The 14,623-nt window shown below is 36.2% G+C and overlaps 1 protein-coding gene across 3 annotated transcripts in view; it reads left to right on the top strand.

The window, feature by feature from the left end:
- CAPZA1 (capping actin protein of muscle Z-line subunit alpha 1) overlaps positions 1-14,623 on the top strand; it is a 49,871-nt gene that overhangs the window by 19,797 nt on the left and 15,451 nt on the right. For all 3 annotated transcript variants that reach the window (XM_078451556.2, XM_078451557.2, XM_078451558.2), the window contains 3 exons: positions 3,183-3,246; positions 5,752-5,803; positions 9,291-9,354. In XM_078451556.2, coding sequence (XP_078307682.1) covers positions 3,183-3,246; positions 5,752-5,803; positions 9,291-9,354 — 180 coding nt within the window. The remainder of the gene's footprint in view (positions 1-3,182; positions 3,247-5,751; positions 5,804-9,290; positions 9,355-14,623) is intronic.

Genomic DNA, 14,623 nt, shown 5'->3' with positions numbered 1-14,623 from the left:
TTCAACGTTTTTAATTTATTTTTGGGACAGAGAGAGACAGAGCATGAATGGGGGAGGGGCAGAGAGAGAGGGAGACACAGAATCGGAAACAGGCTCCAGGCTCCGAGCCATCAGCCCAGAGCCTGACGCGGGGCTCGAACTCACGGACCGCAAGATCGTGACCTGGCCCAAGTCGGACACTTAACCGACTGCGCCACCCAGGCGCCCCAATCAGTAGGCCTTTCTTGACTGAAGATGTAAAATTTGTCCATGGAGCTTTTCTTTTATTCTTTTTAGAATGAGTGAAGTCATATATAAGATCTTCTGTATAAACCTGAAGTTGTAAAGTATTTTTTGTCTTTCTAATTCTCTTCTCAGTGCCCAGTTGTATTTTCAAAGGACTCTTGAAAGTCTTTTTTCTGCTTAAGAATGGTTTGGCTTTGATGATAGCCTTGATTTGAGTGGGTCAACAAGAACTTAACATTGTTTGAAGGAAATGAAGAGGTTAATGGAGGATGCCTACTTGGAAAGCAGGGCTCAGTTTATTGGTAGATCTACTGTGTTCCTCTTTGCCCCTCATCAGTGAGTTGAATCATCTTCGTACTCATTATCACATCAAATATTAGGGAATTTTCAACATTCTTTCTGTCATAGTGTTAGAATTATACTGTGAGGGGCGCCTGGGTGGCTCAGTCGGTTAAATGTCCAACTCTTGATTTTGGTTCAGGTCATGGTCTCACAGGTTTGTGAGAACGAGCCCCATGTCCAGCTCTGCACTGACAGCACGGAGCCTGCTTGAGATTCTCTCTCTCCCTCTTTCTCCACACCTCCCCTACTCACACTCTCTCTCAAAATAAATAAACTTTATAAAAAAAAAGAATTGTACTGTGAGACTGTCAGAGGTCAGTCCTATTATCGTTGCTAGCATCATAATTATATATGTATATTGCCAAATGATACTCGAAATTATTTTTTCTTTTACATAGATTTTTACATTCTTTGTATTTCACATCTTACTTGATAAAAGCGAAGAGATTAAATTATATGGCAGACTGAGCACATGGTTTCACCTCATCTTTTATGCCAAACCTTAGTAGAATGAAAAGAGTAGGGAAAACACATTGAGAAGAGAACTGAATTAGTAACAGGGGTGCTTGGGTGGCTAGGGCAGTTGAATGTCTGACTCCATGGTTTTGACTCAGGTCATGATTGCATGGTATGTGTGATCAAGCCCCATGTCAGGCTCTGCACTGACAGCACAGAGCCTGCTTGGGATTTTCTCTCTCCTTGCCCCTGCCCCTGCTCTATTTTCTCTCTCTCAAATAAGCTTTTTTTTTTTTTTAAGTGAGAGTGCCATTGTTGGACCAATGTTTTGTAGCAATTCTTTTGATAGAAAGCAGAATGGTAAATACACGAGGGAAAAAAAGTGAGATCAGAAGATAACTGTTGTGGAAGTAGGAGCCACTTGGAGGAGCTCAACTTAAGGAGCAAGAAGGAAAGGACTCAGAACAGTCTTGGAGTAGATTAATTGCAGAATTAAGCTAACTGTAAGCTAATTGCGGTAAGCTAACTGTACCATTGGCTCCTCTTTTCTCTTCCATTGGGGCTGAACTGCAGACAGAAATGCATTTGTCCTCAGAATATAGCATTGAGAATGAGCACTAAGAGCAGAGAGGCAGGGCGATGCCCCAGGTAGCCTCTGGCCCTTATGAGGGTTACTCAGAAATTAATTGGCTCATATCCACTTCACAGCAGCAAGTCTCCTCTCTCCCTCCCCTACAATCACTAGAGACAAACTGCTGGTAAACAGAACAGGCAAGCTAAATTAAATTCAAGGAGGAATACCAAATATTTGTGGAAAATGGATACTATGAAAGAAAAGCATCAAACTCAACAAACAAGTAGATCTAAATTCTTAGGGAACAGTCAATAGAGCAATACTTTAAAGTAAGTATAGTTAATACCCTCAAGGAGACTCAATAATTCTTACACACACACAAATAAAAGTCTTGGAAATGAAAAATAGGTTTTAAAATAACTATCTGAATAGCAAAATAGACATAAATGAAGAGCATTTTAAGTGAATTGAAAAATGGAGCTCTGAGGCCTTCTCCCCAAATAAACTACCAAATGACAAAAAGAAGATAAAAATACAGGAGAAAAAGGGATATGCAAGTTAGATCTAAGACTTCAGTGTCTGTCTATAAAAGGAGATCCAGAAAAGTAGAATGGCAGTAGGGGGCAGGAGAGGGAGTTAGAAGGAAGAACAGAAGAAGTACTGTCTATAGCATTCTTTAGAACCTTTAGTACAGTGTTTAATAGTAGGTGATAGCAGTCATCTTTGTCTTGTTTTTAAAATTAGGGACACTGCTTGCAATGTTGCATCATTATTAAGTATGCTGTAGAATTTTGGTAGATAATCCTTTATCAAGTTAAAGAAGTTTATTCCTACCAAAAATTAGTAGTTTTGTTGTTTTATGATACTTGAATGTTGAATTTTATCTTTTTTTCCCAGCATGAGTTAAGAGAATCACAAGGGTTTGCTCCTTTAATTTGTAAATTACACTGATTTATTAATACTGAACCACCTTTGCATTGGGATAAACGCTATAAACACAAATTGGTATCCTACCAGTTTACTACTCTTTCATTTAGTTTTGCTTAAATGTTCATAAGTGATTAGGATCATAACTTTCTCTGTTTGTGCCTGTAGTATACTTTGACCAAAAATTGATTATTCAAATTTTTTTTTAAACTTTTTTTAATGTTTATTTATTTTTGAGACAGAGAGAGACAGAGCATGAACGGGGGAGGGCTAGAGAGAGAGGGAGACACAGAACCGGAAGCAGGCTCCAGGCTCTGAGCCGTCAGCCCAGAGCCCAATGTGGGGCTCGAAATCACGGACCACGAGATTGTGACCTGAGCTGAAGTCGGACGCTCAACTGACTGAGCCACCCAGGCGCCCCTCAACTTTTTAAAGAAGAATTAAAACTTAAAGCCACATGTAGATCTCAAAATCAGGACAAACCTCTATTGATGATAAAAGCTTTGGGATAGTTTGTGAAAAAAATCTGAAGTCTCCTAAATAGTAAAGGTTTGAATAGGAAGTTTTGTCTCCATGAATGTGATGAAAATTTTGTAATCTGTTAATTGCTTCTTCCTTTATATGTTACTCTTCTCTTATTTTATTTCTTTCTCTTTAGGTACGCATAGCTGCTAAATTCATCACTCATGCACCCCCAGGGGAATTTAATGAAGTGTTCAATGGTGAGTAAACATTAGTATTTTAAGCCCTCCATAGTTATGTATAAGTATTTATTGAGTGTTTCTTATCTCTTCTAATCCTTACAGCACATTATAGCTATAGCTAAGGAAATCAAGATTAAAAGAGGTTAAAATAATTTATTTAATGTCATCTAGCAAGTAAGTGTCAGAACAAGGATTCAAACCCAGGTCTGAGTTAAAAGCATACTCTTAACCCATAAATTAGGATACCTATCTTATGTGAGAAAAGATTTAAAGTAGCTTAATATGAATATGGAAACAATATTAAATTATTTTCATAGTTTTGTATCACTATAAATCATAGCTTCAGCTTCTTCTGTGCTTTCACTCAACACATGCTTGTAGTATATACAGGACACTTTCAAGAGCCATTGGGGCTGAACTAACTACATCTGGGAAGCTTATTACATACACAGATTCCAGCCTTACCATCTTCAAGTTCTCCCAGGTGATTCTGAGTCACAGCCAGTTTGGGAACCGCTATTCCAATACATTTATAAATTTCTATTCACTGGCTTAACATATAGAATGAAAAATGTAGATGAGGCATCTTAAGCTTTATGATAAAATCAATCATTATAATCCCATTTTAAGTTGTTAAATTCATCTTTAAGTCCTTTGTGTATCTTGGTTCATTTTAGCAAGCATTTATTTTGAAATTCGAGTTTTACATTAGAGGGCTATGTACTTGAGAGGAGCTATGTGATACTCATCTGCAGTTGGCCCAGAGCCCCACACATCATAGAACAATCACTAATCTCCAGTGATAAAAATAATTAATGATGCAGAGAAAGAGTAACCAGGAGAACATATAATAATTTAAGGAGTAAATAATACAATAGAAATAAATCAGAACATGTATCCTTATAGACTTGTTTGTGGATTTTGAGCACTAACAGCAAGAGAAACAAATAAACAAATGCAGCCTTATTTTCCTAGTCTTTTTTGCATTTTGACCAAATGTAAATTTTCAACAACTGAGCTTTTAGGAAATTTTCCTTCGACCTGAACTTTATCAAGGTGATTAGCTCAAATAAATTCTTTTTTTTTTAATATATTTTTTTTAATGTTTATTTATTTTTGAGAGAGAGAGTGAGACAGAGCATGAGCTGGGGAGGGCCAGAGAGAGGGAGACACAGTATTGGAAGCAAGCTCCAGGCTCTGGGCTGTCAGCACAGAGCCCGACGTGGGGCTCAAACCATGAACCATGAGAACATGACCTGAGCCGAAGTCGGACGCCTAACCGACTGAGCCACCCAGGCACCCCAGCTCAGATAAATTCTTAACAAAATTAATGGCCTTTGTAGTTAGAAGTCCCTGTTTGATTTCTGACAACTGAATGGACTTTACAGGAATATCATGAGAATAATTGATATGAAAGAATTAGATTAAGAATTGGCAAGCTACTTGTGGCATGAGGACTAGTTTTTATTGGCATGCTACACATTGGCCTCTGCCAGCCTCTTTCAGAAGCTCTAAGAGTCAATGGCCTTTGGCTTATAATTAAATTAGTCTTTCCTCTTGGAGTTAATGAATGCTTAATAGTTTCTTCTATAACAAGGACCCTCCTCTTATAAAAGAAGAATGACTATAGGGGTGCCTGGATAGTTCAGTAGGTTAAGGGTCCAACTCTTGATTTCGGCTCAGGTCATGATCTCACGGTTTGTGAGTTTGAGCCCCCCACTGGACTCCGTGCTGACAGTGCAGAACCTGCTTGGGATTCGGTCTCCCTCTCTGCCCCTGCTCTGCTCACTCTCTATCTCTCTCTTTCAAAATAAATAAGTAAACATTAAAAAATAATAATTAAAATTTAAAAAATAAGAGTGACTAGACTCTTGACATACAGCTTTTTAAAAGCACGTAGGCCCCACATTCGATCCTTCGTGGAAAAATATGTTTGGCAGTTTCACTGCCACTGGCTGAATTTTGCCCAGCTTTCTTGGTCTGATGTTATAGAAAAGCCTCCAGTTCTTAATCTTATTTTAAAGGATTCTTTAGATACAAAATTAACAGTTCTAATTGTAACTTTCTTTAAACCATGCTTTTTATTTGCTATGAAATTCCTTGAGAAGTTGTTTGATTATTGTACTGCAAATAATTACATGAAAATCTATGAACGTGAGCATCTGTTCATTTGCATATAGGATATCTGAAGATCAACTTTGCAAAGCCTGACTTGTTAAACATTTCTGAAGCTTATCCTTTACTGAACATTTGAATTTTAACATCTTTTAAAGGTGTGGTTTATTAAAATGTTTATTTTGAGAGGGGTGAGAAAGTGTGCGCACAAGCAGTGGAGGGGTAGAGAGAGGGAGACAGAATCCCAAGCATGCTGCACACGCTGTCAGGGCAGAGCCCAGTGTAAGACTTGACCCCACAAACTGTGAGATCATGACCTGAGCCGAAATCTAGAGTCGGATGCTTAACTGACTGAGCCATCCAGGCGCTCTATTTTTAACGTCTTTTAACATTTTTTTTCCTCTTCAGATGTCCGGCTACTACTTAACAATGACAATCTCCTCAGGGAAGGGGCAGCACAGTAAGTATCTTTCAAAATCCACTTACATATATTTTTTTCACTTCTATATTATTTTAATTTTGGATGAACTATATTGATAGTAAATTTGTGCCCTGGAAACTAAGTCTAAAATACTTCAATATAAAGCAGTTGGTTTTAGCAGTTTTAGTTGTTTTTTTTTTTCTTGGAGAAAACATGTTCCCCCCAATGTTGTTTATTCCCATAAAGCTTATTATATATGACCTTATTTTTTATTTTTTATTTTTCCAGATTTCCCCTGTAAAAGCAGAGTTTAATACGAGTGGTTAGGGTTTCTTCTATACTCCTTTTAGTTCACATTGAATTTTTTTAAATTGTTAGCTATAGAAAGATAAGGCTGCTATTGAGGAGTGTTTCTTAAACTGCCACAAAATAGTAGATATTCATAAAAGTGCCCTAATAGAATTAACCATAGAATAATAGCATCATTGTTCAACCCAGTCATGGATTCCTTATCACCACCATGCTAATTAATCTTTCTAAAATACCATTTTCCTTTTATCCTTGTCCTCAAAAACATGAGAGTGATGTGTGTTTTGTTTTCTTCAAATCTAAATACTGTCAGCTTTCAAGGCCCTCTGTTATCTGGCTTTATCACTACTCTCCTTTACATACAAAATTCTATTTCAATCACTGTCTGTCTAACTGACCCAGAGTTCCTTTGTAAAGAGGAAACCAGAAAAGGATAATGACTGGGTAAAGGTGGGGTAGAGAGGATGGAACAAGGATTTTGACATAGAGCAACAAATAATTGTCATAAAGGCATTTGGTATGGTATACAGTTGGTTTAGATTTTAGCTATAGAAAACTTTTAAGAGTTGCTGCCTGAGAAGCAATCATCTTCTTCTGCCCTGTCGATGCTGCTGTTTTGGAACTCATTCTGGGACCAAATTCTACAAACCCTATAATTGTCATCATGATTGATATTCTCATTATACATTGATTTAGGCACACACTGAACATACATTCTAATGCTGGTTTCTCTTAGTTGCATAAAATGCCATAGAAAAAGGCATTCATGATTTGCTAATTCAACCCCTGTCTATCCTCTGCCCTGTCATTGAAAGAATTTCATCTATATTTTGTCAACAGATGATTATCCAGTCTGAATGCTCCTAATAATAAGGAATTCACCATCTAACAAGGCAGGTTCTTCAACTTGCCTGACATATATTGGTCTTAGTTTTATCCCTGAGAGCTACTCACAATAAATCTAGTCAGTACTTCATTTGATAATGTACTGCTGAAGAGGAGATGGGGAGTGGAATGCCAAGATCCAAGAGTGACTACATCCTAAGCCTGTTGTCACGTTTTTAATTAGGAGTAACAGTAGAATTTGGTATTTAATAGTTCAGATGCTTTAATTGCACTGACAATAAAGCTTTGTTTTTATAAATATTCTGGTTCTTATAGACTGTAGCTTTTCAGAGAACATTCTTCCTAAAGCACAGCTGTCTTATGCCCAAATATTTGCTTTTCTAAAGGGATAAAAAATTCTGTTTTTCTTCCTGTAATAAGATGCTTCAGTCCCTTGGCTGCAGATCTCATAGTAAGGGCTCAGTGAATGTTGTTTCAGTAATCATCATTATTGCCTTCTATATAAAATGAAGGAGGACTGAACAACCGAGAATTTAACCCTATTTCCTGGATTTTCACCTATGCTTCTTGACCACTGTAACCATTCTCTGTTAATTCCCAGTACTTCCAGACTAAGTAGGGAGATGTAGGCCATGTTAAAGAGAGGATTTTATTTCTGAAAGAGAGGGGAAATTATTAGTATTATGAGCAGAGAATGACTCGATGAGATTATATTTTAGAATAATTACTGGCTACCATGCAGGGGGGCAAATATTGAAGTAAGAGGAGTAGTTAGAAGGCTTATTGCAGTAGTTCAGAGATAAATGGCGGTGGTTTGGACTAGTGTAAGGGTGGTGGGAAGAAGTCAGATTCTGAATATGTATTCAAGGTAGAACCCATATGATTTACTGATGGATTGGATGTGAAATGTGAGAGAAAGAAGAATCAAGAAGGATCTCAAGTTTTTGGTCCACACTGCTGGTAGAATGAAAATACCATTTTCTTGAGATGGGATTAAATATTAACCATCTTTGGTATTTGTGTTTGTAATCTGTAATCTTAGGACGTATCGTAGAATGGAATACTTACTACTCTCCTTAAGCTTTTCTAAAATAATAATAATAATAATAATAATATTTAATCCACTTTGCATGAACATTTAATTTATCTTCCTGTCTGAAGAACCACCATGTTTAAGACTCATTTTGCTAATGGGGATGTATAATGATTTATAACACCATAGAAATGATTTATCTAAAAACATAACAATAACCTAAAATGAAAAGACTGAGGATTAGCTTTAAATGTCTGTTACTTTGGTTTCTTTTGAAGAAAAGTTTGATACTTTGCTTAAAAACAGTGTCTAGCAGGCGTTTTAGCAGGTTAAACTTGGGCAGAAGAGGTGTTTAACTCTTCCCTTGGCCAGTGGGTGAGAATACTGATATTTTGTGTGTTACGCGTTTCTTACACTGCAGTTTACCTCAGGCTTCTTTCCCTTTACCTTTTTGCTTACTTAGATGTACTAGGGAGCCATTGAAAATGCAGTTTCACAAATCTAGCACTGGACAAGTAAATGGTAGTTAATAGGCATGTACTTTGATTATTCATATCTCCTTTTTAAAATAATCTCTTCTGGGGCGCCTGGGTGGATCATTCAGTTGGGCGGCCAACTTCGGCTCAGGTCATGATCTCGTGGTCTGTGAGTTTGAGCCCCACATCGGGCTCTGTGCTGACAGCTCAGAGCCTAGAGACTGTTTTGGATTCTGTGTCTCCCTCTCTCTGACCCTAACCAGCTGATGCTCTATCTGTCTGTCTCTCTGTCTCTCTGTCTGTCAAAATAAACATTAAAAAAAAAAAAAATCTCTTCTGCCTTAAGCTCTCCTCTGAGACTTGACTCATGCTCCGCTCTTGCCTCACCCTCTCCCCATGTCAAATGCCTTCCAGTACATTTAATTATGATCTCTCCTGCCTGCCCTGCCTCAGAAAGTCCAGAATAAAGAAGGCAGCATTGCTAAAATAGTGCATCAACTGAAGGGTTTTTTGTTTTTTCTTTAAACTACTGAAAGCCTCTATCTAAAAGTTGGTAATTCACAAAAATCAGATTACTTAAAACTTCGGAATTGTCTAAGGGGAGTTCTGTTGGAGCTTAGAAGTGGAGACAAAAAGGTAATTTCAGAGTTTAGGGCACATCTGAGATCACTGTGAAGAGTTCCTTCAGAAAGTGGGAAGGCATTAGGATAACACTAGTTGCCTGGAGAGAGAAAGGGAAGAGCACTGGGGAGTGTTTTCACATTCTCTTTCACTATTATGTGAATTACCTTTGGTGTTTCTTTATGTATAATTCTCTCCCCCCCAACCCCCCCCCCCTTTTTTTCCACTTGTTAAAATACAGTGCATTTGCCCAGTATAACATGGATCAGTTCACACCTGTGAAGATAGAAGGATATGAAGATCAGGTAATGACTGTTCTTTTTAGTAGGCTGTGCCTGGGTGGTAGTAGAAATCCTATAAACCAAAGCAAATGTCTGAAGATAAGATGCTGAATAAATTCATGCTGTAGTTATCATAGCTTTTGTAAATGTTCTATATAAGAAAATTCTTCCCCTCTCTGATAATACCAGGAGTTTCTTGGACAGGAAAAAAGAGCTGCCCCTAACAAGAATAGTGAAAATAAAAGAATTGAGTTTTATACAGATTTTATAGCTGTATGTAATTCTCCTTGGTAAGAATAATAGGAGACATTATATTTGATATTCTATAGAAAAACAGACATTTCTATTCAAACAGAGGAACAAAGCAAATATTTCCATTATTGTCATAGTTATAAACATTGTCTGGCAGGACTTTGCAAATTCATTAATTGCACTTCAAAAGCAGTATGTCACTAAATACCAAATCCTTGTTAAAAAAGTCTGAGGGACACCTGGGTGGTTCAGTTGGTTGAGTATCCAACTCTTGATTTTGGCTCAGGTCATGATCTCATGGTCGCGATATCAAGCCCCATGTAGTGTGGAGCCTGCTTGGGATTCTCTCTCCTTTCCTCTCTGTCCCTCCCCCACTCTCAATGTCTGCACTCTCTCTCTGTCTCTCAAAATAAACTTAAAGAAAAAAGTCTGAATCTTCTTTGAACCCACAAATCCGTAAGATTTATCCTAGGAAAATAAGTATATAAATGTATTAAAAAGATTATAGCAAGGTTTATGACAGTGAAACAAGGTTTATAATAGTGAAAAATTGGGAACAATCTAAATGCCCAACCAACATTAAATTAATTATCTATAGACCAAAATACTATGACTACATTGAAAAGTGATATAAAAACTGATCTGGGAATATACTCCCTTTGGTAACACATATGCTAAAGTATTGATCTAGAAAGATTTTTGTGATATATTAAGCTAAAACATAAAAGAACATATGTAGAATTGTACTAGTTTATTTTTCAAATAGATATTTAAATGAGCTGTATTAGAATTAATGCATTTTAAATTCTTTAAAAGATGCACCATTTTATGTACCACTAAGAAAAAACACTGCCAATTTTAATTGGCAAAGTCCTAAGATGCCATCAAGTATAAGATGTATCCCATTTTATGAAATGTTAAGTGATGGGGGGACATATGCATCTTTTTTTTTTTTAATGTTTGTTTATTTTTGAGAGAGAGAGAGCACCTAAGGGACAGAGAGAGAGGGGACAGAGGATCGGAAGAGGGCTCTGTGCTGACAGCAGAGAGCCTGATGTGGGGTTTGAATTCACGAACCGTGAGATCATGACCTAAGCCTAAGTCAGATGCTTAACTGAGCCACCCAGGTGCCCCTGGAGGGACATACACATCTTAGGAGTCAAAGGTATAAAGTATATAGATGTGCATAGGAAAGGAAATGTAGGAAAATATACACCAAAATGTTAACTCTGTCTTGGAATTACAGGTTTTTTGGAATTTGTTTTGCTTGTTTTCTGTTTGTTTTGGTTTATATTTTTGCTTAATTTTCTTAATGAAAATAGATTAATTACAAGTATAAACAATAAACAATACTGGAAAAAAATGATAAATATTGCTTGCAATTGATATTGTATAATTTAATGTAATATAGACAAGTTATTGAAATAATAAGATCTGTGTCCAGATACATGTTATAAGACCATTCCCATATACCAGTAGTAGCCAGCTTAAAAATGTAGTCAGTGGCATTCTTAGCCGTAACAACAGCAACAAAAAGCTATTACCTGGACATTAAAATAAGGAAAGATACATGAGTTATTAAAGAAGATGCCATAGGGGAGCCTGGCTGGCTCAGTTGGTAGAGCATGCGACTCTTGATCTCAGGGTTAGAAGTGTGAGCCCCACATTGGGTGTAGAGATTACTTAAAAATAAAATGTTTTGAAAAATAAATAAAGTAGATGCCATATAACGTCACACACACAAAGGAAAAAAATTAAAAAGACAAAACCAAAGTAGATGCCACCCCTGCATATAATAAAAATCAACTACAGTGGGTTAACTACGTAGAGATTTTTGTCATGTAAGAAATCCGGAGGTAATATTTAGAGCTGTTATGAGCTGTTACATGGTAGCTCCATGATGTCATCAGAGACCCACGTTGCTTCCAGCTCTCTATTCTGCCTTCCAGGTGTTGTTTTCATTATCATGCTCTTAAGAGAGCCGCTCTATTTCAGGGCACTAAATCCATAGTTGTAGGAAGGAAGAAGGAGGAAGTTGGAAAAGGTGCTGGCCATTCCAGAAGTAACTTTCACTGATAAGTTATTGCCAGAACTCCTATCACTTTGTCATTCCTACTGGGGAAGTATCATTTTTGTATTTGTATACACAGTATTTTTGGAAACTTTTGGGGTTCTGTTAGTAAGGGAAAAGGAAAGAATGGATATTGGATTGGAAACTAGCAGGAGTCTGCTATACAGTTCATACACACACTTTAATCTGGGAAGTAAATGGGAAATTAGATTTAAATACAGTGTTTCTGAATAAGAAATATAAATAATATGGAAAGCTTATCTGAATAAGAAATATAAATGAGGGGCACTTGGGTGGCTCAGTTGGCTAGGCATCCGACTTCAGCTCAGGTCATGATCTCACAGTCTGTGGGTTCAAGCCCCACTTCAGGCTCTGTACTGACAGTTCAGAACCCAGAGCCTGCTTCTGTGTCTCCCTCTCTCTCTGCCCCTCCCCACCTTACGCTCTGTCTCTGTCTCTGAAAAATGAATAAACTGTAAAAAAAAATAGAATAAAAAAGGAAATATAAATGGTATGGAAATTTTGTTTTTCAAATAGATTTCATACAATTCCTATGAAAAATAGACCATACAGGATTATTCTGATCAGGAACAACAATGAAAAAAGACCAATGCTAGCAAACAAAGACACAAGGCAAGAATCAGAAAGCCCTTAAACTAAGTATCATAAAACAGAAAGGAAAAGGAAACAATTGATAAAATTTATGAGATTACTCTAACTTTGATTTCCAGTGCCAACTATACACTTAGATTAATTCCAGGTGGAGATTAAAGGTTAAATATTTTTTAAAACATAAAAATTTAGTAGGAAATGGAAAGAGAATCATAACTTTTAAGTAATGATGAAACATTAGAAAAGTTTATAAAAGAAAGTGACCTTTGTATAATGGGCTTAAAATAAGATTTTAAAAGAAGAAAATATGTGCCTCAAGCATAGTAAAGATGTTATTCAAATACCTAAGGATGATGGCAAGAGTTCAGTGAATAAATGAGCAACAGAAATGAACCATTTGCACCCAACTGCAAAATACAAAGCAAACTTGGAAAAGTGTTACATCGCCCAGAAATAATAATTAAGGTAGTGCAGATTAAAATTTTAATGTGAACATATTTACTTTTTAATTACAAAAGTTGCAGGATTGTGATGAGAAAGCTTTATGAGAGTAAGACTAAGGAAATAATCAAGCTTTTAAAGGGTAGTCTGATGATAAGGACATGAATCTCAAAACTAGGAATTCTTTCCAAAGAATTATTTTTAAGCAGAAGACTTTTTGTGGGAGAATTTATAGTGGCTTTCGATAGTGGAAATGGTAAGTAACTTAAACCTGCTTCAATTCAGGAGTGATTAAATATATTATGGTATGTCAATATTGTGAAATTATATGTAATTATTAAAAATGGTAAATGTGTCAAAAGACAAATGGCAAATTAGGGAAAAAATTGTGAAACTCAACACATGCAGAGTTTTATCTGCCTAATTAATAAAAAGACTTCAACTAGAAAAAGACCAAATACCCAATAGAAAAGTGGGCAAAAGGTAAGAATAGACTGTTCACAGAAGGGGAAATACAGTAAATGACTTTTTAAAAGGTGAAAAGAAATTGCAGTTAAAATTTCTACTGATAGTGTGTTTGTAACTTGGTACCACACCCTATCTCTGATATAGGGCAGTTTGTCAGTCTCTAACAAAATTATGAATACGTTTACGCTTTGATCCAGTTGTCCCCTTTCAGAGAATTTACCTCACATGAGTACATGGCACATGTACATAATTGATACATAATGAATGTACAAGGACATTTATTGCAATATTGTTCATAATAGTAAGAGATTGAAAACAACCCAACTATCCATTAATAGAGGACTGGTTGAATAAATTTTTGTATAGCCATACAATGGAGCAGTATACAATTATAAAGCAAAAAACAAGGAAGTTCTCTGAGTATTCCTATGGAAAGATTTTCTAGGTATATTAAATTTAAAAAGTAAAAAGTGAAACACAGTATAGTATGCTAGTTTTTGTGTAAAATAAAAGGGTGGGTGGGTGCCTGGGTGGCTTAGTTGAGTGTGCGCGACTCTTGATCTCAGCTCAGGTCTTGATCTCAGGGTCGTGAATCTGTTGGGTCTGTGCTGGGGGTGAAGCCTACTTAAACAAACAAGTAAATAAATAGAATAAGTAATACATTCACATGGTTCAAAAATGGAAAAAAATACATATATATATATGTATATATGTGTGTATATATATATATATATATATATATATATATATATATATATACATATATAGTGAGATCTTTTTCTCATCTTTTTCTCATATCCACCAAATTCCTAACAAATGTCCCTTTCCTCATAAGGCAACTGATTTTTATTAATTTAGAGCAAGGGTCAGCAAGCTATGCATGGCAGGTACCACTTATTTTTGTAAATAAAGTTTTATTGAACACAGCCCTGCTTGTTTGTTTTTTGTATTGTCTATGGCTGCTTTCCTGCTAACAGAGTTGAGTAGGCACAACTGATTCTATGTCCAGAAAAGCTGAAAATATTTACTATCTGGCCCTTTACAGAAAAAATTTGCCAATCCCTGATATATTCTTCCAGGGTTTCTATTTTACAAATATTACCTATTTTAAATGCTAAGTATAATGACTAGAAAAGGTTTATGAAATATGTGAAAAAAAGGATATTAAAATGTATAGAGAAGTTACTGTTGCAGCTATGTATAAAGTATATACATTGGCAAAACATTAGACAGAAACCAAGAAATTAAGGATAGGTTGGAGAAATGTGGTTTTAGAGCTGATTTAACCCTAAACATAATATTTTTATAAGAGTAAAAATGTGACTTAAGGGGTAGCTGGCTGGCTCAGTTGGTAGAGCATGCTGCTCTTAACCTTAGAGTCATGAATTCAAGCCCCACCTTGGGGGTGGAGTTTACTTAAAAAGTTAAGTTTTTTTAAAATGTGACTTG

Source organism: Panthera onca, chromosome C1 (assembly GCF_046562875.1).
Source record: "Panthera onca isolate mPanOnc1 chromosome C1, mPanOnc1 haplotype 2, whole genome shotgun sequence".
Taxonomy (NCBI): Eukaryota; Metazoa; Chordata; class Mammalia; order Carnivora; family Felidae; genus Panthera; species Panthera onca.
The sequence above is the reverse complement of the archived record's forward strand: the minus strand, read 5'-3'. Positions and strand labels throughout refer to the sequence as shown.